This window comes from Phocoena phocoena, chromosome 11 (assembly GCF_963924675.1).
Source record: "Phocoena phocoena chromosome 11, mPhoPho1.1, whole genome shotgun sequence".
Lineage (NCBI taxonomy): Eukaryota > Metazoa > Chordata > Mammalia > Artiodactyla > Phocoenidae > Phocoena > Phocoena phocoena.
The window spans coordinates 47079683-47104677 of NC_089229.1; the positions used below are offsets into that span (position 1 = coordinate 47079683).

Below are 24995 nucleotides of genomic sequence, written 5' to 3' on the forward strand. Positions count from 1 at the left end.
TGGGGAGTGACAAGTGTTGGGAGGCAGGGGGCATGTGGCTGGCCTTGTTTCCTCATCTGTAAGATGAGCAGCTTGGGGTCAGTGATTCTAAGGTGCCATGGCAAGCACTTGTCAGAAACTTTTCCCTCAGTATCTATCTACCCTATTTCTGTCATGGCGTCTCCTCACTCCCAGTTTGTGTGACTCAGGTGAAGTCCACTCCCAGCCTGAGGAGGGTAGGGGACGCAGGATTGATCAAACTACAGCATTCACTATTTGCATCAGTAATTGCACCAGGTAGACACATGGCCTAATTCAATCCAAGCAAAGTGGATCTCAGCACGTTAGGGAAGACGGGTTCAAAGATGCTGATTCTTTTCCATGAGGTTTGAACCTATAAGTCACATCCCCAAGAGCTGCTGGCACCATTTTGGGACATGAGGGAAAAGCCTGTCTGGGAATGAAGCCAGGACAGCGGAAGGCAGAGTTGAGAGTGAAGGGCACCCAGTCCTGATGGCATGATTTGCGTTCTGGGATCCACTCCTAAATCTTGGGTTACAGGAGCCAGTAAAGCCCCTCATTTTGATTTTTTGTTTGTTTTGTTTTTGCTTAAGGCAGTTTGAGGGTTTTTGTTTTTTGTTTTGTCCTTTTTTTCTTTGTTTTTGTTAATTGCAACCAATACGCTCTAATCTATTATAGGTCCCTTGTGGCACCAAGATTCTGTGGTCTCTACTTTTTGAACTTAGATGAGTTATTTATTCACTTAGCGTCTGAATTCCCTCAGCGGCAAAATGGAAATTGAAACAGGTGTCCTGCCCATCTTGCCACATCACACAGCAGAGAGAATATCGTAATACAAGCGAAAGGACTTTCAAAGCTAATACCAAGATAAAGTAACAGAATTTCTTGTTAGAAGGTAGTATTAACTATATGAAATTGCTACTTTTGTATTCAAAAATGGTCCAATAACAGCAATTTCACAAGTGCAAGCCACTATTTTTGCATAATCCTTGCAAGTTGTTTGTCTAATTTGAGTTTGTCTAATTGTACCCAATGGTACAATTCAACCGCAGAAGTTTATGTAAATTCCATTAGGATGTTTGCTGTTACCCTTTTCTGTGAGCTCCCCTACCTTTACTCATGCCTGGTATCAGGAGTGAAAGGGAAATAGTGTGTGTACATAAGATCAGGTGTCGGCTGTAAGCAACAACACGGGATATGACACCGGCTTCTATACAGCATGTGCACTTAGCCCACAGCTTGGAAAATGCAGGGGCATGTGTCTGGTTTTTCCTTCACTCACCTAGCTTTCTTTCTTTATACTTTTATTGAGGACTTCTTAAGTAAACAGCAGAGCTGCCTCAGGTTACTTTGGGTCCCAAATGTCACAGAAATTGTGTTTTTCTCGGGGTATCACTATTTCCTGTCACCTAAGCAGAACATCTGTTTTGGGGGTTTTGTAAACAACCGTTTTGGAAAAGGATTTTCTGAAAATCCTGAAAAACTTTTTCCCAGCTAAGAATACAGGAGGTCAGGGACTTCCCTGGTGGTCCAGTGGGTAAGATTCTGTGCTCCCAATGCAGGGGGCCCGGGTTCAATCCCTGGTCAGGGAACTAGATCCCACACGCATGCCACAACTAAGAAGCCCGCGTGCCGCAACTAAAAAAAGATCCTGTGTGCGGTTACTAAGACCCGGCGCAGCCAAAATAAAATAAAAAGGATACAGGAGGTCAGCAATGCAAGTAGCTCTTCATGCCCTCACTCCTCCAAAAGTTACCTGGCTCAAAAGCTTTTTAAAACAAACAAAAAACCTTCCATGGTTTGCCTACTTATACCAAGTTCAGAGAAAGGGAGAAACTAGTTCTTCCATCTTTCCTTCCTCCCTCCTCCAGCGGAGAGAGGATAAAGGAAGTTCAGGAGCTTGGAGTTTGCAATCAGACAGAACTGGGTTTGAATCACAACTCTACATGTACTGGCTACACAATTAGGAAAATGGTCTCATGTCTCTAGGCTTCAGTTTCTTCACCTGCAAAATGTGAGTAACAATATGATGCCTCCCAGGACTGTGGAAGGAATTCAGTGAGTCAGGTCGGTAAGTGCTTAGCCAGTGTCTGCCACCAGTAAGAGTTTAAACAATGGTGCCTTTGGTTAGTATTAGCGGCAGTGTCACTATCACACGTATCTGTTTCAACTCAGGTGACTCAGTTACTCCTAACAAGCCTTGGCAAGTACTTCTGTTCTTGGCCTCCACAGTAACTCTATCTAATGTGAAATAATTAATGTCATGGGCCTGAGTGAATACCAGCTAACTGGGACCCCTTCCTACTCAAGTATGGCAGTAAGGCGCCAGGGGAATCAACCAAAGGTCAGCGCCACTCCTCCAAGTGCTGGTAGGGAGGGTGGGCAGTGGGTAGGGGACATTGTCCTCAAGGATAAAGGTATTTCCAGACCTTTCCCATCACAGCAGCAAGATTTTCGGGGCAGCCATTCCATAGGACTGACATAGTCCTGGCTTCCCTGGGAGCTAGCTATCAGCGGGTGAGCCCCAGGGATGGCAATCTGGGACCTCAAGATTAATGATAATAATAATGATATCTACTGGTCCTGTGTGCTTTCTGTGCTGCAGGCACTGTCCCAGACACTTGGCATAGTTTCTCATGAACTCGTTAACTCATCTTCAAGGTAAGGATCCCTTTTTTTTCAATAAACATTCATTATTAAACTATAATATATACGAAGGAGAGTACACAGATCATTAGTACACAATTTGATACTTTCTTATAAAATGAATTATACTAGGTAACTACCACTAGATCAAGAAATAGGACACTTCCAGCACTCTAGAAGAAGCGCTCATGCCCTTTTCTGGTCACTACTTTCTCCTGCCCAGGAATAATCACTATTCTGAAATCCAAACCATAGAGGAGTTTATAGAAATGGTATAATATGATATGTACTCTTATGTGTTGGCTTCTTTTGCCCAACATCATGTTTATGAGATTCACTCATTGTTGTTGCAAATGGTAGTAGTTTGTTCGTTTTCATTGCTGTATAGTACTCCACTACATGAATATACTACAGTTTATCCTTGATGGCCATTTAGGTTATTTTAAGTTTATGGTTATTACAACTAGTGCTGCTATGAATATTTGGGGGGATGTCTTTTAGTGGGCATGTGTATACACTTCTGTTAGGTATATTCCTAGGTGGGGAATCACTGGGTCATTGGATATGTTTTAGTAGATGCAGCCAAACAGATTTATAAAGTGGTTACAAGGTAAGGATTCTTAATCCCATTTAACAAATGTGGAAACTGGGGTTCAAAGACCTGAAATAACTAGTCCAGTGTCACAGCTGTTATGTGGAAGAGATGGGATTCAAACCTTCTCTTCTCTTCATGCTACAGTGAGGATTTCTTGAGAAAATGTAACAGAAGAGAGAAACAGAAGTATGAAGGTAGCAAACTGCCCAAGTCCCAACTTTCTGGAGAAAATTCACAGCTTGCATTTGAATGTCTTTCAAAATATTTTCTTATACGTTACTTTTTTTAAAAGTCTTGGAAATGGGTGAAGTAGAAATTGTGATTCTCATTTGATAATCAAGAAAAGTCAGGCTTGAAAAGTCCCCGATTACTGGAGACATGAGGCTTTTCCTGACTCTACAGTGTGACTTCAGCCCAGGCACCTCTCACTGTGGACCAAAAGCTACGACTCTGGGGCTGAAAAACCCTCATGCATTGGAAGTTCAAACCATATGAAGCTATGAGCCCTCTTTTATTTAGAGTTAGGATCAGGTAGACCAGGAACCCTCTTGTATTTGGGGTCCAGACCATGGGGGGACAGGAACCAGCTAGCTGGCAGGAGCCTGCCCAGCAGCTACATTCTCTCTAGGCAAGATTTTACATTTGCCCCCAGCAACCCAGTAATTCTACATTGTGATCCTTATAAAAGGGATTCTTGGCATCCTTGTCCAAAGTGAACTGCTGGGGAAAAGGTCACTGGAAAAGTCTTACTCATTGATTTAGAACATCTTCCCCCATCAAAATCCGGCCCATAAGACTAGCCCCTCCTTCCACTACCCATTTCCCCAGGACCTTTATAAAACCCTTGGCCTCTGCAACATCAAATACGAGTTCTCCACTGGAAAACTTCTGCTGAAAACATGGCATTTGGATTGTTTTTTTTTTTTTTTTTAATTCCCCTGGGAACCTGCTCATTTTTCATTCTGGAACTGTTGTCTGGAGCCAGTTATCTTTAGGTGGCTTTTCAGTGACCTTTGAATAGGATTTAAACAAGGGATGCAAGATTTCCTATCTGTTGGAACATTTCAGTTACTTTTCTATGGCTGTTCTCAATGCCCTCTCTAGGGACAAGCCACAGAACATCCTCACAGGATGGAGCTTAACTCTGAAATAGCCAGGAGAATTTGAGGAGCAATCTGGTTTGATGAGAAAACTCTTGGAAGGTTTGGGTGACTTGCCCAGTACTCTCAGGGAGCTGTTGCATCTGTGGGAGAGTGAACAGATGGGTCCCTCATCTGGCTAGAAATTTACCCAGCTTTCTGTATGTGAGAAGCATAAAGAAGCTGCAGGCAGGATGCAGGGATACCTGAAGAAATTAGAGTAACCATGCACAGGAAGGTGGATGGAGAGCTCCACATTATCCAGAAACAAGGCTTGAATTAGCATTTTGCGTTTCTAAGGTTGAATAAGAAAAGTCAAGCAGCTGCCGGCCATGGTGGATCCATGCAGAAGATAAGAAGGCAGTAGAGGTTTGGTTTATACAATGGCTGCATGCCCGGTGCAGTGCTACCACAGCATGCCCAGGGGGTGACGATCTGTGGGACAAGGCCACGTGAAGTCATTGTCCACTGAAGGACCCTCACAGCCCATGATGGAGCTGAGGCCAGACGTCCCTGAAAGGACCAGCAGGCTCCACAGGACACAGAGGGCCAGCTCTCATCGTGTGGCTGTGAAGGGCAAAGGCAGCAACCGGAGCAGGGGAGAAAGCCACGGGCACCTCCTGTCCAGGCAGCATAAACCCCTGGAGTGTAGGGACAACAGAGGGAGGGGAGCCTCGAGAGGGAAACCTTGGATCCTTGCCAAGCTGATGCCTGGGCGTAAAAGAGATATGACTTGGTACCCTGTATTTGGGGCACTATTCTCACTGCCTACATTAAGTATTTATAGTGGCTAATAGCACTGGCACGGAGGATTCTCCTTTCCCCTAACAAGTGTCACAGCGTTTACTCTGGAGATTCAGAAGTTCAAGCCTTCAGGCTCAGAAGCCTCAGTTTGCTCTCAACTTGATCAGGTCTCTAAGCTCAAAACATGATATGTCAATGAGGGGGGCTGACCACTTGGGCATTGTATAATGCTGCTGAAAGACTTAAAATGATTTTCCAGAATTTCAAAGATCTACTGGGAACTTGCTAATTGGAAGCAAGTGCTAGGGAAGCTCAACTTTCTACCTTCCTGCTGCCCTGGAGAAATCCTCTAAAGCAGGGTTCCCCAGCCCCTGGGCTGCGGACCGGTAAGGTCCACGGCCTGTTAGGGATCAGGCCGCACAGCAGGAGGTGAGCGGCGGGCGTGTGATCAAAGCTTCAACTGCGGCTCCCCATCGCTCACATGAGCACCTGAACCATCATCCCCACCCGCCATGCATGGAAAAACTGTCTTCCACGAAACCGGTCCCTGGTGCCAGAAGGGTTGGGGACCGCTGCTCTAAAGTCCTGCTTCTCCGAGTCCCTCCCATGAGCCAGCAGCATGGGCGTCGCCTGGGAGCTTGTTAGGAATGCAGGATCTCAGCCCCCACCTCAGGCGTACCGAACCAGAATCTGCACTTTACCAAGATCCCCACGTTACACGTGTGCACGTCTGAGTGGAGAAGGACTGAGCTGAACGAAGCAACGAGCACACCAGCGGGCTCCTGTAGGTGCTGCCACACGGCACGGCTTCCCCAGGCCTGGAGCCTTGGTCCTCTGAGACACAATTGCCCCTAAAACTGAAGGGACCAGCATCTCATCTCCACCAGAGGGACAATGGCATCTCTTCCCAGGAGCACCCGTAGGACCCTACCTAACACTGCATGAAACATTATGTCAAGAGGGAAGAAATAAATTCCCAGAGCCTATCATTGCCCTTCTATGAGAGAGAAACTAATTTTGTAGGGCTACTGCAAGGCTGGGAAAAATCCATGATTTAATGGCAGTGACAGGCCCCGGATTGGCTCACTTGGTCTGGAGTGGTGGGCCCACACGTGACAGTCCCCGGAGTCTTCCAGCGCCTGTGTGCACTTTCTCTTCTTGGTCGGTGGCAATGAGGGTCTAAAATTAAGAACCCAAAATAAGGTTAGGATTCTTCTTTTCTCTCCAAGTTAATCAAATTTAATTTCCCAGGACTCTGCTCTGGGCCTCTTCCTAAGACTAATTCTAGTTAGTTAAGGTTCCTTGAGTCCTACTAGTCTGCAACACCAGGTGGATACATGGAGTAGACGGGCAAGCTCCTATTCTATGAGCCCTACTAGTCTGAAACTTAGTTTTTCACTCTCCAGTGGATCTGGGATTCACCTATTTGAAAAATAAACTGACAACATTTCCAAAGGCAGAGGACTCATTGAGACAAAGACAGAAGATACTTAAAATTTAAGGGTATATTTTATACCTGAAAATGTTTTTCACATAGAATTTTATCACAGTTTTTGATGGCCTTTACTCTTTTTGCCATCCTCTAGATCCAGAAGGAGGAACGAAAGAGAGGGAAGGCGGAGAGGAAGGGAAAGAGAAGAAAAGAATATTAAGACAGTTGACAGATATTTTTCAGAGAGCTCATTCACAAATCACTTGAGTGGTCTAGTTGAGGCTGCAAATGCAAACAGTGCTTTCTCCAGCACCCAGAATCTCCCTATACATTTCTGACATTTTAGCTTTCCACTGAATGAGGGCCTTAGGTTCAGTGGATTGTTGATTAAAAGTTGGTTTGAAGCCAAGGGCACTGGGGGTCTGATATATGTCTCAACACTGCCATCTCCTGGAGAGGACTCCACAGTTCACTCTTTACCAGCACTGCAGGGTAGAGGGGCTGGCTGGTCTTTCATAACTAAATATCTTGCCCTTTACCCAGGACTGTGGCACAGAGGCTGCAGATGGTAAGAACAACCAGTTTCCAGATGGGAGGACACAGACTGGTCCAGAGGGGTCCTGAGATGACGGGCGTCTGGGTAGCAGTTGTGAAAGGCACTGTGGGAATGTGCAGAGTCGCTCATTTCAGACGAGCCCTGCGGCAGGTGTGCAGGCAGCATCCCAGGAGCAGCTGCCGAGAGGAGGAAAGCAGCTGGCATCCCCCCGGCGGCAGGTGTCAGAGTCGGGCAGCACGCACCTGGGGAAACACACAAGTGAGAAAGGCCCCTCTTTCTCACCATGCAGAGTCCAAAAAGAAGAGAAGCAAGTGACAGACGGGCGGGAGGGAGGTGGGTCCCACTCACCTTTGACCTGTGGAGGAGAGCAGGAGTCTGATGCAGAATAGGGTGGGGTATCTGGGAGCTGGCGTTGCCTGAGGATTAGAGACATGCATTCCTTTTGTTTGTAACTTTTTCCATCATTATATATTTTTTTCACAAACTGGTAGCAGCCCTCTGTGTACAGCACCCCTAGGGAGGGTTCCAGGTGCTCCTGGGGGCCAAAGCCCACCAGAACATGCCCAGTGTCATGTTGAGTGAGCTCTGAATCAAACAGACCCGGGTTTGAGTCCCAGCTCTTCCACTTCCTAGCTGTGTATCCATGAACAAGTACTTAACCTCTTCAGGCCTCCACTCCCTCACCTATAAAATGGGAATAATCATTATGCCTTCCTCATAGCATCATAGTGAAAATTACATGAGATACTGTGTGTAAAGCCCGTAACATACATCCCCAAACACAGTGAGTGCTCAACAAAGCTTAATTAACAGTACTGTGTCTTCTTAACATTCTCAAAGCACTTAGGCCAGAGAGATGGTTGGGCTAAAGCAGTATAAAATGTCACCACTAAAGCAACGGTTTTCCACCTGTGCTCTGGGGAATCTCCAAGCTCTTGGAAGGAGCTCAGGTGTTTTACAAAAGAAAAATTTTAAATGCCTGGGGGAAATATTTTATAACTTTTTTCTGTTTTATATATTGAGGTGCAAGTAAAATTTCATTTTAAAAAATGAGTACCATCACTAAGAAAAGTGTGAAAATGTCTGTTCAAAAAAACCCTACCTTTTCTGTTCGAAAAGTTTCTTATGGCTCAGAAACTCTGTGGTTCTAAGTTATATATAATCACCACCATCCTCCACTTGATCCTCTTGCTAGAGAGTAAGCTATCATATTTTTCTTGCTTCATCAAGATTTCAATATCATGCAATGAAGAGAGAAATCTGTTTTTATTATTTACTAGAAAACTTATGCTTTCTCCTCAAATTGGTCCTTTATAGTTTATTCACTTTTTATTAACAAGGGAATAGAAAACATACATTTCCCTTCCTCCAAAAACTCCACCGAAAAAACTCCGCTGAAATGAAACTCCAAAAACTCCACCGAAATAAAAGTAAAGGAATAAAGAGGCATAAACAGAAAAAGACATATGTGAATAGAGACTACAACAGACCATATTTCAGTAACAGACAGAAATAGGATGGATGGTAACTGAATTAGCAGAAGGGGAAAGCTGCCTGGGGATGGTAGAGGGGATGTAGGAACCAACAAGACATTGTCCAATTTGAAAACAACTCCAGAAAAGACCAAGATATTGGCATCACCAGCAGTTTCTGAATTCAGGGGTAAGGTAGAGCTAAAAGTGAAAGAATTGATTGACAGTTTAATTAAAGAACAGCTGGACCCTTAGATCAACTTCTCCCACCTGTATAGTCTGGCAACTTCCCAACAGAAATTGGAAAGCTTTATTCTCTGGAGAAACAGATCCAGGGAGATTGTAGAGCTACTGGGCGAAAAATGGAAGGACTCATTGAGCACATCCAGGTGAACAAAACTCCCAAGATTCGGTGAAGGATTTACAGAGCTCATGGTTGGATCCATACATGAGCTCTCCCTTCCACCTTGAGATGATCCTTACTGAAAAAGAACACATTGTTCCTAAACCAGAAGAAGAGGTTGCACAGAAGAAAAGACATCCTAGAAGAGACTGAAGAAACAAAAACTTAGGGCCCGGGAACAAATGCTGCAAACAAATAAACGCAAATAAAAGCAGAGAAAAAAAAAACTCAAGAAAGAAAATATAATCTTAGTAAATTATATGTGAACACACAGTGATAGTAATGTAATCCCTGAATATAAACCTAACCAAAAATTCTTATACAATTTTATGATATTGGGAGGCTGGGGATAGAAGTGGGTATCGGATATGATATAAGAAAGTTAAATCCTCCTGGAAGATGATAGTAAGTTCTTAAGATGTATAAAGCAAGAACAGCAATATAAAACATTATTCACATAAAAGGTGGTTGAAACATCCAAAAGAGTTGGAAAGTAACTGCCTCTGGGAGAGCCAAACTTGGGGACATGGGGAGGAGTGGGGCAAAGGATTACTGGTTTTCATTATAAGCCATATATATGGCACCATTTAACTTCGTATCACTCTACATGTATAAATCTACAAACGAGGACTTCCCTGGTGGCACAGTGGTTAAGAATCCGCCTGCCAATTCAGGGGACACGGGTTCGATCCCTGGTCCAGGAAGATCCCACATGCCGTGGAGCAATTAAGCCCGTGTGCCACAACTACTGAGCCTGCGCACCACAACTACTGAAGCCCGCACACCTAGAGCCTGTGCTCCAGAGCAAGAGAAGCCACCGCAATGAGAAGCCCGCGCACCGCAACGAAAAGTAGCCCCTGCTCGCCGCAACTAGAGAAAGCCTGCACGCAGCAACGAAGACCCAATGCAGCCAAAAATAAATTAATTGTTTTAAAATTTACAAATTAAATTTTGTGATTGACTCTGTGATCTCACAATTCCACATTCAAGGTTCAAGGCAGTTGTTTACTTTCCTTTACATTTGCGGCACCACTGAATTCAATAACGTTAATGAAAACTGAAAATCACAAGCAAATTATCAATACACTCGAGAAATATGGCATGGCACATCACAGACTGGAATGCATGCTCACCCAGCAGGTCCTTGTGGAGAACCAAAGGTCCCTGTGTTGAGTAGCAGGAACATGTGTTGGCGGTTTTAAAATGCGAATTTAAAAGTTTTAATACTTTCCTTACAGTTTACTCTCCCTTCCCAAACTCACTCTGGCTACTCCTTTAGTTCATTGCATTTCATGTTCAATGCATTTTACTGGATTGGGAGAAATTTTGCATTCCTTTTCAGAAAATTTCACGTAAGATTTAAGGATAGCTACCTTCAAAACTAAGCAAATTGTTTAAAACAAGGGCAATGATTAACTTTAAGAAAAACACTGTTGTCTGAGACTGTTTCTAAGCAGTTAACTCCTCCCTACTCACAATCATGATGTCAGCAATGCACATTAGACTGTTTTGGGCCTTCCGTGCTCTGAATTTTCCTATTATGCTGAAGGGATTTCCATGAAGGAACCTAGAAATTGACAGAACCATTGGTCACTCCTTGAGGGGCTGTCTCTATCTCTGCCTTCTACAGGAAATGGTTATAAAAATCAAGAAATCCTTATAAAATGAATAATTTGCTTTCTAAATCCCTTCCTCTCAGACACATAACTTGCTTTTGTTTTTTGGAGGGTGAATGGCAAAGTGTGGTCTCCTGGGGGTTGAATGCCATGCAAACCAAAAGGAGTGCAAAATAGACTTTTCTCTCCAGCTGGCTGAGGTTAGCACGTCCATGACATCTGCATGCTGCCACCAAAGCAGACAGGATTTCTTTCAGATTGCAGCCAGGCTTGATCAAGTATTTATTGAGTGCCTAGTACGTGCTCATAACTCTACTAAACACTAGGCAGGACTGCAGGACTCACAGTATTAAGACACAGGGCTTCCCGTGAACACCCATCTGGGACTATTCACAATTCAACAGTCCAATCCTTGGTTTTCTCCAATGACTCCCCCAGGGTCTTCACATACAAATTACACCTTCTCTAAAGCTCTACTGCACATTGATATCAACTCAGCACACTGCCTGGTACAGAGTTATTACTTAGTAAGTATGAATTACTGCTTTTTACCTGACATATGGCCATAAATGTTATTTATATAAATTCATATATCAAGAGAGGGCATTCCTGACCACCAATCTAACATGGTAGCCTTCTCCCACCCCTCACTTTCTACTCCCCTGCCTTTCATTTATTTTTCTTCATCTTTTTACTGAATGACTTTATACTATACAGCATTGTCTTTCTCTTCCCACTGGAGTCGCATCACAACAACGGAGCACCAAGAGTGAAGGGATGGGAATGGCTCTCCCCAGGAGCAGGTGATAAGGAAATGCATTGCCTGCTGAGAACCTAAAAACAATACTCAAATCCACAGAAAGTCAATCTGCTCTTTATCATTATTACCACACACCACCAACTCAAAGAAAAATGCCTGGGTGCCCTGCAGGGCAGACCGTTTTCCACCACATTGCCCTTGGTAAACTATTAGCAGGAACTTCATCTGTTTTGTTCACTGTTGTACTCCATCACCCAATTAAGCATAAAAATAGTTGTTACTGAAAGTATTTTCTCCAGTTTTTCATGTGTATGATTCATGTCCTCCCACGCAGACATTCACTTAAGAGCATGTCTTAATACTGTGTGTGTGTCTGTGTGTGTGTGTGTGTGTGTGTGTATCTCCTGCATACTGCCCACTGGTGAGCACGTAGTAGGCACTTGATAAATACTTGACCAAGCTTGCATAGGGTTTGTACCCACTACCTGGAAGTTGGGATGGGAAAGGGCCTTGGCAGAAATGTCATCAGTGAATAAAGTAGCCCAAGAAAATCATTTCATGACAGGGCAATGGAAGCAAGAAAAGCAAGTTGCCACCCCTCCCCTTCGGCTCTATCTTGGCAAACTGCAAGAACCCTGACCCTCCCTCTTACCACTCTCCCCTGCTGCTTTAGAAATAGACAACCTTTATGGAGGACCTACTCTGGTCCAGGCACTGAGCTAACCCTTGCAGGTGTTGCTTCATCTAATCTCTGCTACCACCATGTGAAAAGGTACTATTACTGCCCCTACACCACAGGCAATGAAACCGAGGCTTGATGAGGTTAAGTAACATACCCCAGATTATTCATCTGGCATCTAGTCAAACTGGAGTAAAGTGATCTATCACCAGAGTTCATGCTCTAAAGAACACAATGTTTTCAATACAGATATTTAAATATCCTAATCAAATGAATTACTATGTTATTTCATTTTCTACAAAATCTTTAGAATCTAGAAGTCACTGGTAATGTTTCTGCCCAGGATTCTGTTTACCTTTTCTCCTGCTGCATCCATTTGAACCCAGAAATCAAACCGGTCAATGAACTCAGCCTTTAACCAGCTCATCTCATAGAATTATGTGGATTACCTCACTCCCTTTTGCAACATCACGGTAAAGAGTTTATCAGCCCCACTCTACTGGTGGCAGAAGTAAAACATGCAGCTGGTCATTGACGCCTAACTCATTTTTCCTTCCAACCTCAATAAGATATGTCCTAAGTGAAACCCAGAATATTAGATGCTTAAGCTCAACCATTAGAATGAAATGAAATGAAACCCGGAGTTGATTCCTCACGGACCTAATATGTCTCTAGGTTCCCCTCCTATGAAGTCACCCATTCGAACTTGTGATGAACTGTCACCTCAATGTCTTCAGCTAGCTCCCTCTTACCCCATCTGCAGCACCTCAAGGCCAGCCTAAAGCTCGGTATACTGTCTACTTGCACTGAACGCACTCAAACCAAACTGTATGATTTGGTCCGGGTCTTGGGAGGTGGTCGGGAAGGAGGCATATGCACGTGACCTAAAGTAGGGCTTCTCAAACTGTAATATGCCTGTGAATCCCATGGGGATCCTGTTAAAAATGCAGATTCTGATTCAGCATTTTGGGGGTGGGGCCTGAGGTGCTACAGTCGTAGCTCCCAGGCGATGCTGCCGCTGCTGCTACAACCTGGCCTGCAGTTTGAGTAAAGGAAGGAAACAGGTGAATCTCTGGGCATTTTTGAATGAAACAAACCTGTCTTGAAGATTCACTGGTGACTTTTCCAGAGCCTTCCTTCTTCTACACACACACACGGACACACACACACACACAGACACACACACACACTTCTTGTCCTTTTTCACTGCAACCTCCAGGAATTTATGCTTTCCCCTAAATCTCTAGCCTCCCGCCCTCCAGGCGGCACTCCATACCTGGACATTTCCCGGTGTGTCCAGCCCCCACAGCTCACCTAGCTCACCTGTGTGCCTAGTAGGTAACAGGCTGGCTAACCTAGGGGATCAGAGAGGACTTCTGCCCGCTCCTACTCCCCCTGGGCAGACAGCTGCCCTGGACTCCACCACACACAGAAATACAGGGTTAAGAGCAACTGTCAGAAATCTTCCCGTCCTGACAGAACTGCCCCCGGTTCAACATACCAATTAGATTCACACGGAAGGATGAGAATGTCCTGTTCAGCACATCCCAATGCTCATACGTGGGTACATGCTCCCAAAAGGGGGCCATGGCCACATAAGTTTGAGAACACTGCCTAACGTTTCCCTTTCCCAGTTGCATATTAGCACATCAAAGGCCCTGAGAAGTCCTGTGGTAAAGAAATACATTTAATTTTGTTTAAGCCAGTGAGTCACATACTTATTTATTACTGATCATGGAACTTTTTTTCCCACAGCATCTCGGGGGACCAGTTTTCCATAGAGCATTTAGGGACATCTGTTTCACAGAGCCAATAATTCCATTTTTTAATATCTTTGAGGCTTGAAAATCTGCCTATGAGATTCAAATTTGCTCCTAGAAATTTTACAGCCTAGTGTTCTCTTAAATCGCTTAAAGGGTTGTCATTGATACTTTTAAAAGGCACAATTCATGGGCAATATAGTAGAGAGGAAGTAACTCAGGCTTTGTAGTAAATTCATGTTTGAATCCCAACTCTGCTATTTATTAGCTGGGAGCCCCGGCAAGAAAACCTGCCTCCCAGCACTGCAAAAAGAGAGCCTGGTATTTAGAAATACTCAACACTTGGGGTATTTGAATACATTGTACAGATGCAATGATCACTGGACGAGCCCAACAAATCCATGGTCACGGACTGGGACTGTTTCCACTTGTTCTCTCTTGGATTTGTATTGCAGCTCCACTTAACTGCATGCACCTGAGCCATTTTTATCAGGAAATAGCAGCTTATCTGATCATAGGACATTTCTTTAACGGGCCTGAACTCTGACAATCTTCGCAAACTATGGCTCAGAATCCATTCTGAGTCACACCTTTTGGCAGATAAATGTAGACCCACTTAATGTATTTCCCTGAGAGTCACGGAGTCTAAAACATCCCCTAAAACATCAATTAATCCAAAAGACAAATGTAGAAGAAAGGGCAGGTGTTCTAGAGCCAGGCACATTTTAATCCCAGCTTTGCCACTTATTGACATATGAAGAGTTACTTAACCTCTTTGCACTTCAGCCTCTTCATGTGTAAAATATGGATAATACTGTGCCTATTTGGAAGAGTTGATAAGAGAATGAAATGTGTAAAATCAAATATGCAATTAAATGAGTAAATATGTAAAGTGCAAAGAACAATGCCTAATACTTGGTAAATACTCAACACTATTAACTCCTTCCTCTACCTCACTTACAAATGCCAGACACCCACTCCCAAGGGTAGAGAGTGAATCTGACTGGGCAAACCATGTCGGAATCTCAGTAGCGATCGCCTATAGGGAGATATCTCTGGTCTTGCTGGAAAGACCATTATTATCATGGAGACTAAGATCATATGATAGATTTCTGAACTCCCAGGTAGAAGGACAGCTCTTCGAACAAGACTTAACACTTGTTCACTTTTCCCTGCAAACAGCTAAAGTACTCTATGCCAGTTATAAAAGTGATCCAGATGATTAAACAGAACCCTGATGGAATCAGGTCTACCTTCTTTTGAGGAAAAGTCTTGTAGGGGACAGAAACTGACAAATTCTGGCAGGTTTTTTGTAGGCAGAGATGGTAAGGATATACCCATTGCCCACCCTTCTCACAGGAATTCATGGCAGCTGCGTGGATGGATTGAGAGGAATATGAAGGCAGGCACAAGGGTGATTAGTGCCTGGGTTCAGCCCATGCAGTGCCTGGAGCAGAAGAGCCAGCTCAGAGTGTGGGCTCAGACATGTGGCAACCCACCAGTTGTGTGTGTGTGTGTGTGTGTGTGTGTGTGTGTGTGTGTGTGTGTGTGTGTAACTAGCTTGCAAAATGTTGAGCCTCCCTTCTTCCCCACAGTCATTTTGGCAAGGATGTTTTTGTTGGCAAAGAGCAGCAAGAGCCAGGTACCAAAGTACCTGCAAATAGGTTTCCTCATTACTATTGAGATTCACATCTTGTTCCACTCTCTGTCTTTCATGAGGGAGAGAAGGAAGGGTATTTACAGAAATGTCAAGGTAGGCTCAATGACAGAATGGAGATGACAGAAGAGGGTCAGTGAACTTAAAGACAAATCAATAGAAATTATCCAGTATAAACAACAGAGAGGAAAAAAAAAAGATTGAAAAAATTAACTGAGCCTCTGGGACCTGTCTACCATATCAAAGATCTAACATTTGTATCACTGGAGTCCTAGACAGAGGAAAGAAAGACGTTGGTACAGAAACATAAATGTGAAGAAATAATGGCTAAAAACTTCCTAGAGGTAGTAAAAAACCAAAAATTTACAGATTAAAAAACTGAGCAAATCCCAAACAGTATAATCTCAAAGAAAATCATGCCCATATCCAGCCATGTTATAATAAAATTGCTTAAAACCAAAGATAAAACAATATCTTGCAAGTGGAGAAAAATGATATATTACATACAAGGGAACAATGATTCAAATAACTGCCTATTTCTCATCAGAAACCATAGAGGTTGGAAGACAGAAGACAGTGCTGAGAAAAAAAGAACTTAACTGAGGACTCTGAATCCACAATCATTCCTGAGGACTTTGGCATTCCTTTCACAGTAATAGATAAAAGAAGTAGACAAAAATCAGCAAGGCTATAGAAGACTGGAAAAACAATGTCAACCAACTTGACCTAATTAGCATTTATAGAACACTTGACCCAACAACAGCAGAACACACATTCTTTTCAAGTGCACATGGAACATTCACCAAGATAGACCATTTCCTGGGTCATAAAGCAAACCTTAACAAATTTAAAAGAATTAGAATTATATAGAGTATGTTCTCTGTCCATAATGGAATTAAACTACAAGTCAGTGACAGAAAAATACATGGAAAGTTCCCGAATATTTGGAAATTAACCCAATTCCAGCCACCCAGAGTTAAAGAGGATGTCTCAAGGAAAATTAGGAAATATTTTGAGCTGAAAGAAAATCAAAATATAGCATATCAAAAATTGAGGAAGGCAGCTAAAGCCATATGGAGAGGGAAATGTATAGCATTGAGTGATTAAATTAGAAAGCAAAGGATGACTTTAAATCAAGAACTAAGCTTCCACCTTAAGAAACGAAACAAAGAGGAGCGAACTAAACCCAAAGCAATCAAGGAAATAATGAGTAGAAATCAGTGAAATTGAAAACAAACACATTAGAGATCAATGAAACCAATAGATACTTATTTGAAAACGTCAACAAAACTTATACATTTCTAAAGAGACTAATTAAAAGAGAGAGAGAGAGAGAGGAAAGTGATTACCAATATAAGAAACAGAAGAGAATATCAGTACAGACTCCTTAGAGCCTGTAAAAGCCTATAAAAGCATAATAAATACTATGAACAACTCTTTGCCTATAAGTTTGACAATGAAATGGATCAATTCCCTGGGGAAAAAAGAAAACAAGCTACCAAAACTTATTTAAGCAGAAAGAGATAACATAAATAGTCCTGAATTTATTGGATAAACTTAATTCATAGTAAGGTCTTCCAACAAAGAAAGCTACAGGCACAGAAGATTTCATGGTGAATTCTATCAAACATTTAAGGAAAAAATAAATCCAATTCCACACAATTCACCCAGAGAATTTAAAAGGAGAAAACACTTCCCAACTAATTTTAGAAGTCTATCAATATCCTGATATCAAAACCATAAAAATACAGTATAAGAAAACTGGAGACCAATAGATGCAAAATCCTCAAAGTAATTTTAGCAAATTGAATCCGGCTATACATAAAAAGATAATACTTTAAAACTAACTGAGGTTTATCCCAGGAATACAAGGTTGGTTCAATATTCAAAAATTAGCAAAGTAATCCACCATAATAACAGACAGGGGAAACAAACATATGATCATATTAATAAATACAGAAATAACATTTGACAAAATTCAGGAGCCATTCATGTTAAAATAATTCTCAGCAACCTAGGAGCAGAAGAGAAACTCCTTGACCTAATAAAGGGCATTACAAAAAAATCTTATAGCTGAATCATACATAATAATAAAAAATTGAGTGACTGCCCTCTAAGATCAGGGACAAGACAAGGATGTCTGATCTCTCTACTTCCCTATTCAGCATCATAGCCAAAGTTCTACCCAGTTCAATAAGGCAAGAAAAAATATTCAAAGGCATACAGTTCTGAAAGAAAGACATACAACTGTTCCAATGTGCAGAAGACATGATTGTCAAGATATAAAAAGCCAAGAAATCTACAAAAAGCTCTTAAACTAGTAAATGGCTTCATTAAGATTTCAGGGCCCGGGAATTCCCTGGCGGCCCAGTGGTTAGGACTCAGCCCTTTCACTGCCAGGGCCCAGGTTTGATCCCTGGTCGGGGAACTAAAATCCCTCAAGCCATGTGGCCAGACCAAATAAAAAAATTTTTTTTTAATTTAAAAAATTAAAAAAAAAAGATGATAGGACCTAAGCCCAAAATATAAAAACCAGTAATAGTTCTGTATACTGGCAATGAATGATTGGGAATTAAATTTGAAAAAAATTTAAAAACCACTATTACTTACAATAACTCAAAGAAAAACATGAAACATTTAGGTGTAGATCTAAAGAAAATATATACAAGATTTGTATGCTAAAATTGTAAAATGCTGATGAAAAAAAGCAAAGAAGGCCTAAATAAATGGAGAGGTATACTACGTTCAGGATTGGAAGACTCAATTTTGTAAAGATGTCGATTTTCCCCAAATGGATCTCTATACTTAATACAATCCTAATCTATATCTCAGCAGCACTGTACAGATATAAACAAGCTGATTTTAATATTTATGTGAGAAGTCAAAGGAATCAGAATAACCAAAACAACTTTACAAAAGAAGACAAATTTGGAGCTATATGGCTTTAAGACTTATGATAAAAGTACAGTAGTCAAGATAACATGGTACTGACAAAATAACAGATATATAGATCAGTGGAACAGAATAGAGTTTAGATATAGATCCACACGAATATGGTCGTCTGATTTTTTACAACAGTGTAAAGACAGTTCAATAGAGAAAGGTTATCTAGCAAGGGATTCTGAAAGTAACTGGACATCTATACACAAAGAAATTAATCTCAACTTATATCTCAAAACTTATATGGATATTAATGCAAAATGGATCATAGACCTAAATGTAAAACTATACTTTTAGAAGGAAACAGGAGAAAATCCTTGGGAACTTAAGTTAGGCAATATCTATATTTCTTAGATATAAAGAACAAACCACATAAGAAAAATTTGATCTATTAGATATCATCAAAATTTAAAACTTCTGCTCTGGGAAAGACATTGTTAAGAGAATGAAAACATTAAGTTATTGACTTGGAGAAAGTATTCATAAATCACATACCCAATAAAGTTCTTATATCCAGAATACTTAAAGAATTTTCTAAACTCAAAAATAAGAAAACTTTAATTTTTTAGAATGGGCAAAAAATTTGAAAAAAGATTTCACCAAAGAAAATATACGAATGGCAAACAAGCACATGAAATAAGGCTCAACATCATTCGTTGATAGGAAAATGCAAATTAAAACAAAATGAGATACCACTATACGCTTATTAGAATATATAGCTAGTGGTAATGTAAAATGGTATCGCCACTCTAGAAAATTTGGCAATTTTTATAAAGTTAAGCTTCCACTTAAAACATGACCCAGCAGACTATCCAAGGTATTACCCTAGAGAAATTAAAACTCTTGATCACACAAACACCCGTGCATGAATATTTATAGAAATTATTCATAATTGCCAAAAACTGGAAATAATCAAAACGTCCTTGAATGAGTGACTGGATAAACAAACTCTGTTACAACAATCCAACAGAATTTTTCTCAGCAATAAAAAATGAGCAAAGATATTATGCTTAGTGAGAGAAACTGGACTTATAATTATATATACCATATGAATTCATTTATGTGACATTCTGGAAAAAGCAAAACTATAAGGACAGAGAAAAGATCAGTGGTCACCAGAGGTTAGGGGTGTGTGTTGGGTTTGACCACAAAGTGGAAATGTAGGGGGGGACGTTTCAGGTGAGGGAACTGTTGTGTGTGGTAATCATGGCAGTAATTGTACAACTCTATAAATTTGTCAAAACTCACAAAACCATACACAAGACAAAAATGGAATTTTATTGCATGTAAGTTTTTTAAAAGAAAGCTGACATGGCTATATTAATATTAGAAAATAAGAGCAGAAATCAATGACATGGAAAACAGAAAAACAATTAAGAATATAAATTTAACCAAAAGCCAGTTCTTTAAAAGGTTAGGAAAACTGATAAACCTCTTGCTAGATTGATCAAGAAAAAAAAAAAGACATGAATTACTGACATCAAGAGCAACACTTGTTGTTCACTATAGATTTTACAGACATTAAAAGTATAAAAAGGAAATATGATGAACAACTTTATGCCAGTAAATTCAGAAATATACAAATTCATTGAAAGATATAAACTGCCTAAGTTGATAACTACTAATTGATAACCTGAATAGCCCCATATCTATTAATGATATTGAATTGGAAGGTGAGGGCTTTCAGATTAAAACTAAATAAAACAAAAACAAACAAAAAACTCCAGGCCTAGCTGGCTTCACTGGTGAAATCTGCCAAAGATTTATAAAAGAAATAAGACCAACTCTACTCAAGCTCTTCTGGAAAACAGAAAAGAAGGAAGCACTTCCCAGTTCATTTAATTATTTTATAATTTTAAAAACACCAGACGGAGGGACTTCCCTGGTGGTGCAGTGGTTAAGAATCCACCTGCCAATGCAGGGAACATGGGTTCAATCCCTGGTCTGGGAAGATCCCACATGCCATGGAGCAACTAAGCCCACGAGCCACAACTACTGAGCCTGCGCTCTAGAGCCCATGAACCACAACTACTGAAGCCTGTGTGCCTAGAGCCCGTGCTCCACAGCAAGAGAAGCCACCACACCGCAACGAAGCGTAGCCCCCGCTCGCTACAACTAGAGAAAGCCCGCGTGCAGCAGCGAAGACCCAACACAGCCAAACATAAATAATAAATAAATAAATTTATATTAAAAAAAGTCAAACATAAAAAAAATAAACGACCAAATGGAGAGCAGTGCCCTCATTACTTACAAGGCCGCCAAATCAAAATCATTGCCCAAGAATTCCTCCAGCAGACTTGTATCCAGCGTCGGGTTCCCCAGAGTGCCACTGGCCCCTTGAGCTGCAAAGGCAAATTGAAAATCTTGAGATTCATGAATTTTTCAGAATGGCTAATCGCTAAAATTTCAAAGCAACTAAATGGCATAATGCATTTATTGACAGTGTGGCCTTTCTTCCATTCAAATATTTCCTTCAGAAATCTTTTTAGATGTTACCCTCCTCGAGCAGCCTTCCCTGACTGTCCAAGGCAGGTTTAGGTGCTTTTTTATGTGCATTCATTAACACCATGTACTTTGCCTTATACACTATTATAATTGCTTGCTTTTGTGTTTATTCCTCTATCTAATGTCTTTAAGGGCGAGGACTGTGTCTTTCTTATTGTATCTATGTTATGAAAAAGGCAGCAATTAACATTTATTGGCTAGCTGGCTGGCTGGCTGGCTGGCTGGATGAATGGACAGACTGATGATTGGCATGTTGGTCTGATAGATTACTTCCAGTTAAGTTCAACAAGAAGTTCAATATCTTGCTTCACATTTTTGTTAGACTTCCCAAAATGCAACACAATAGTTCTGTCCTTTTTCTTGATTTACAAAATGAAAATAAGCTTATTGGTTTCTTTCTGACCAGAACAAAGACACCAGAATTTTTAAAGAATATAAAATACAGGGACTTCCCTGGTGGTCCAGTGGCTAAGACTCTGCACTCCCAATGCAGGGGGCCCAGGTTCGATTCCTGGTCAGGGAACTAGATCCCACATGCCGCAACTAAGAGTTCACATGCTGCAACTAAAGATCCTGCATGCTGCAACTAAGACCTGGTGCAGCCAAATAAATAAGTAAATATATAAATAACAAAAAAAGAATATAAAATATAAAAATATGCTATAAAGAAGACAAAACAATTTTTCTTTGCAGATAACATGACTCTATACCTAGAAAATTCAAGAGAAACAACTGACGATTAGAAATGATCAGAAAAGTCAATAAAATAAATGGTTAAAGTTAAATATAAAAACTAATTACTTTTATATGTATAAAAAATAACCAGTCAAAAATTCAGATAAATATAATGAAAAAAAAAGAAGATTCCATTCAAAATAACAAAAAGCCTAAAATATCTAAACATATATTTAGGGACAACATATTTTTTTAAAAAGCTAATAAACTCTATGAAGGGTCATAAGAAGAGATTTCAATAAATGGAAAGAACTTCATTGTTCTTAGACTGAAAGATTCAATATTGCAAAGCTTTTACTAGACATTATTTATGATGTCTGCCAAATACACAGTCATTTTCTGAGAACTTTCCCCTTATAAAAACAGTCTCCTGCAACCTTTACAGGCACTTGAATCAGAAAGAAAAAATCCATTGGTTGGCCAGTGACCACTTCAGTTATTTCTCCCAAAATTTAAACTAATAAACTTTAAAGCTGGTGGTTGAGATTAAGTCACCTAATAGCTAAGGCAGAGGACAGGAGTGATAGTCTAAATATTTCTGCCAGGTCCTTTACCCAGGTCCTTCATGATTTTTTACCCTTAATAAGGCTGGTTGTTCCCCTTCTACTCTAATTACATGACAAAGTCCTGTATACATCCAATAAACCCTTTTGAATTGGTTTGTATGTTATCTGAAATCAAATAATCCTCAAGGAAAATGTTCTGAAGTTCATCTGGAAAAATAAATACATAAAAATGACCAGAAAAACTAGGGAGGAAGGGGGTAAATAAGTACTGAGAAACACACAAGTGAACACATCAAAGGAACACAAGTCCAGGATATATCAAGAAATATTACATATATATGGAACATATATTTTATACTTATATAAATATTATATATATATATACACACAGATAGATGCATGATAAGCATATCCTTTGACACTAGTGAGGAAAGATTCATTATTCAATAAATGTTGTGGAGAAAATTGATTATATATTTGGGAGAAAAAAAACCTGGATCATTTTCCTGCTTCCACACCAAATCTGCAGATAGATCAAAGATTTCAACATAAATAAATGAAACCATAGAAAGAAAACATCAGTGACTATTCTTATGATCTTGACATAAAGAAGGTTTTCCCAAGCATGGCATGAAAGCCAAAAACTATTTTTAAAAAAAGATTGATAAAATTTTACTTTATCCTTTTTTTGAGGGGAGAAGAATGTTTCACATTTTACTTTGAAATAATTTCTATCCTAAAGAGAAGCTACAGGGTTTCCCTGGTGGCGCAGTGGTTGAGAGTCCGCCTGCCGGTGCAGGGCACACGGGTTTGTGCCCCGGTCTGGGAAGATCCCACATGCCGCGGAGCGACTGGGCCCGTGAGCCATGGCCGCTGAGGCTGCGCGTCCGGATCCTGTGCTCCGCGACGGGAGAGGCCACAACAGTGAGAGGCCCGCGTACCGCAAAAAAAAAAAAAAAAAAAAAAATAGAGAAGCTACAAGAATACAAAGGAAGTCACATATACCCTTCACTCATATTCATCATTATTAACATTGTGCTACATTTGCATTATTCTGTCTCTGTCTTGTCTCTCTGTCTTTCTCTCTCTCTCTCACACACACACACACACACACACACACAAAACACAATGATACACACCTGCCTATACATACCATTCTGAACCATTTGAGAACAAGTACCTTTACCCATGAATACTTCAGTATATATTCTTAGGTACAAAAACATTATCTTCACAACCACAGTTAAATTATCAAAATCCGAAAACTTAACATTGACACAGTTTTATTGTACAATCTACATTCCATATTCAAATTTTGCCAATTGTCTCAATAACGTCATTTATAGCATTTTTTTCTGGTCCAGAATTTAATCCAGTATAACATAGTACATGTAGCTGTCATGCCTCTTTAGATTTTTTTTTTGAAGTGTGTAGGCTAACTGTTTTACAGAACGTCTCTCAATTCTTGTTTGCCTCATATTTTCTCAAGGTTAAATTCAAGTTTTGTATGTTTGGCAAGAATATTACACAAATGATATTATGTCTCTCTTAGTGCCTTATATCAGGAGGACCATAGTGTCTCATTATTGATGTTAATTTTCATCCCTTAGTTAAGGTACTATCTGCCAACTTTCTCCACTATAAAGTTACTACTATTCTTTTTGTAATTTGTGGCAAGATACTTTGAGATTTTGCAAATATTTTGTTCCGCATTAAATTTTTATCTAATAGTTTTAGTATCCATTGGTGATCATAAGCATTTTAATCCGTGAAAAATGTTAAAGACCAAGTGAGGAATATTTTCAATATACATGAAAAAGAGTAAATATCCATAATATCCAAAATGTTCTTTCAAAACAATAAGGTAACAGCTACACCCCAACAGAAAATAGTAAAGGGCTTTAAAAGGCAGTTCATAAAATAAAAAATCAAATTGGTTAATAGATGCACAAAACATGTTAAACATTAGTAAGAAACAGAATTTAAAATATGAGAAAATTTTCTTTTTGCCTACCAAATTGGCATATATTCAATGAATTAATAAAATCCACTGTTAATGCTGATGGAAATAAGATAACCCTCTTATGCACTGCTGATAGGAGTATATATTAAATAATCTGTCTGAAAAGTGTTTAGCACATGTTTCCAAAAAAAAAGAATGTGCATGTATACTTTGATCCAGAAATTCCACTTAATACACTTACGATAATACACTTAATAACAGAAAATTGAGAATAAATGACCCTTTTTTTAAACATCTTTATTGGAGTATAACTGCTTTACAATGGTGTGTTAGTTTCTGCTGTATAACAAAGTGAATCAGCTATATGTATACATATATCCCCATATCCCCTTCCTCTTGTGTCTCCCTCCCACCTTCCCTATCCCACCCTTCTAGTGGGACACAAAGCACCGAAATGACCTCCTTGTGCTATGCAGCTGCTTCCCACTAGCTATCTATTTTACATTTGGTAGCGTATATATGTCAATGCCACTCTCCCACTTCGTCCCAGCTTACCCTTCCCCCTCCCTGTGTCCTCAAGTCCATTCTCTACATCTGCATCTTTGAGAATAAATGACCATTAATTGACATTCATTCAATGAAATATCAATACTCTGCAGCCATTTAATAAATTCTACAGCATTTCAAGAGAAGGTGGCTTGCAAAATCTTATACCCACCCAATTTGTTTTTAAACGTAAAGGCAACAGACAATTCCAAAATTTAAAAGTTCAGGGTATAAAGTCCCCATGACTTCCTCTTGAAAATAATTCCTTGACAGTGAAATTCAGCCAAGCAAAACATGAATCAAAATAAAGAACTCAGAAATTTAGAAATCAAAGAGGAAAA

At 40.3% G+C, this 24995-nt stretch overlaps 1 protein-coding gene and 1 non-coding gene across 2 annotated transcripts in view; one reads left to right on the forward strand and one right to left on the reverse strand.

Moving 5' to 3' along the window:
- The window catches only part of MYRFL (myelin regulatory factor like), a 114327-nt gene that overhangs the window by 60564 nt on the left and 28768 nt on the right, over nt 1–24995 (reverse strand). The window contains exons 2-5 of the mRNA XM_065888160.1: nt 20651–20741; nt 7461–7528; nt 7096–7354; nt 6212–6303 (exon numbers count right to left, since the gene is read on the reverse strand). Coding sequence (XP_065744232.1) covers nt 6212–6303; nt 7096–7354; nt 7461–7528; nt 20651–20741 — 510 coding nt within the window. The remainder of the gene's footprint in view (nt 1–6211; nt 6304–7095; nt 7355–7460; nt 7529–20650; nt 20742–24995) is intronic.
- On the forward strand, nt 21355–21427 carry TRNAG-CCC (transfer RNA glycine (anticodon CCC)). The gene has a single exon. It is a non-coding gene; the product is annotated as a tRNA-Gly (tRNA).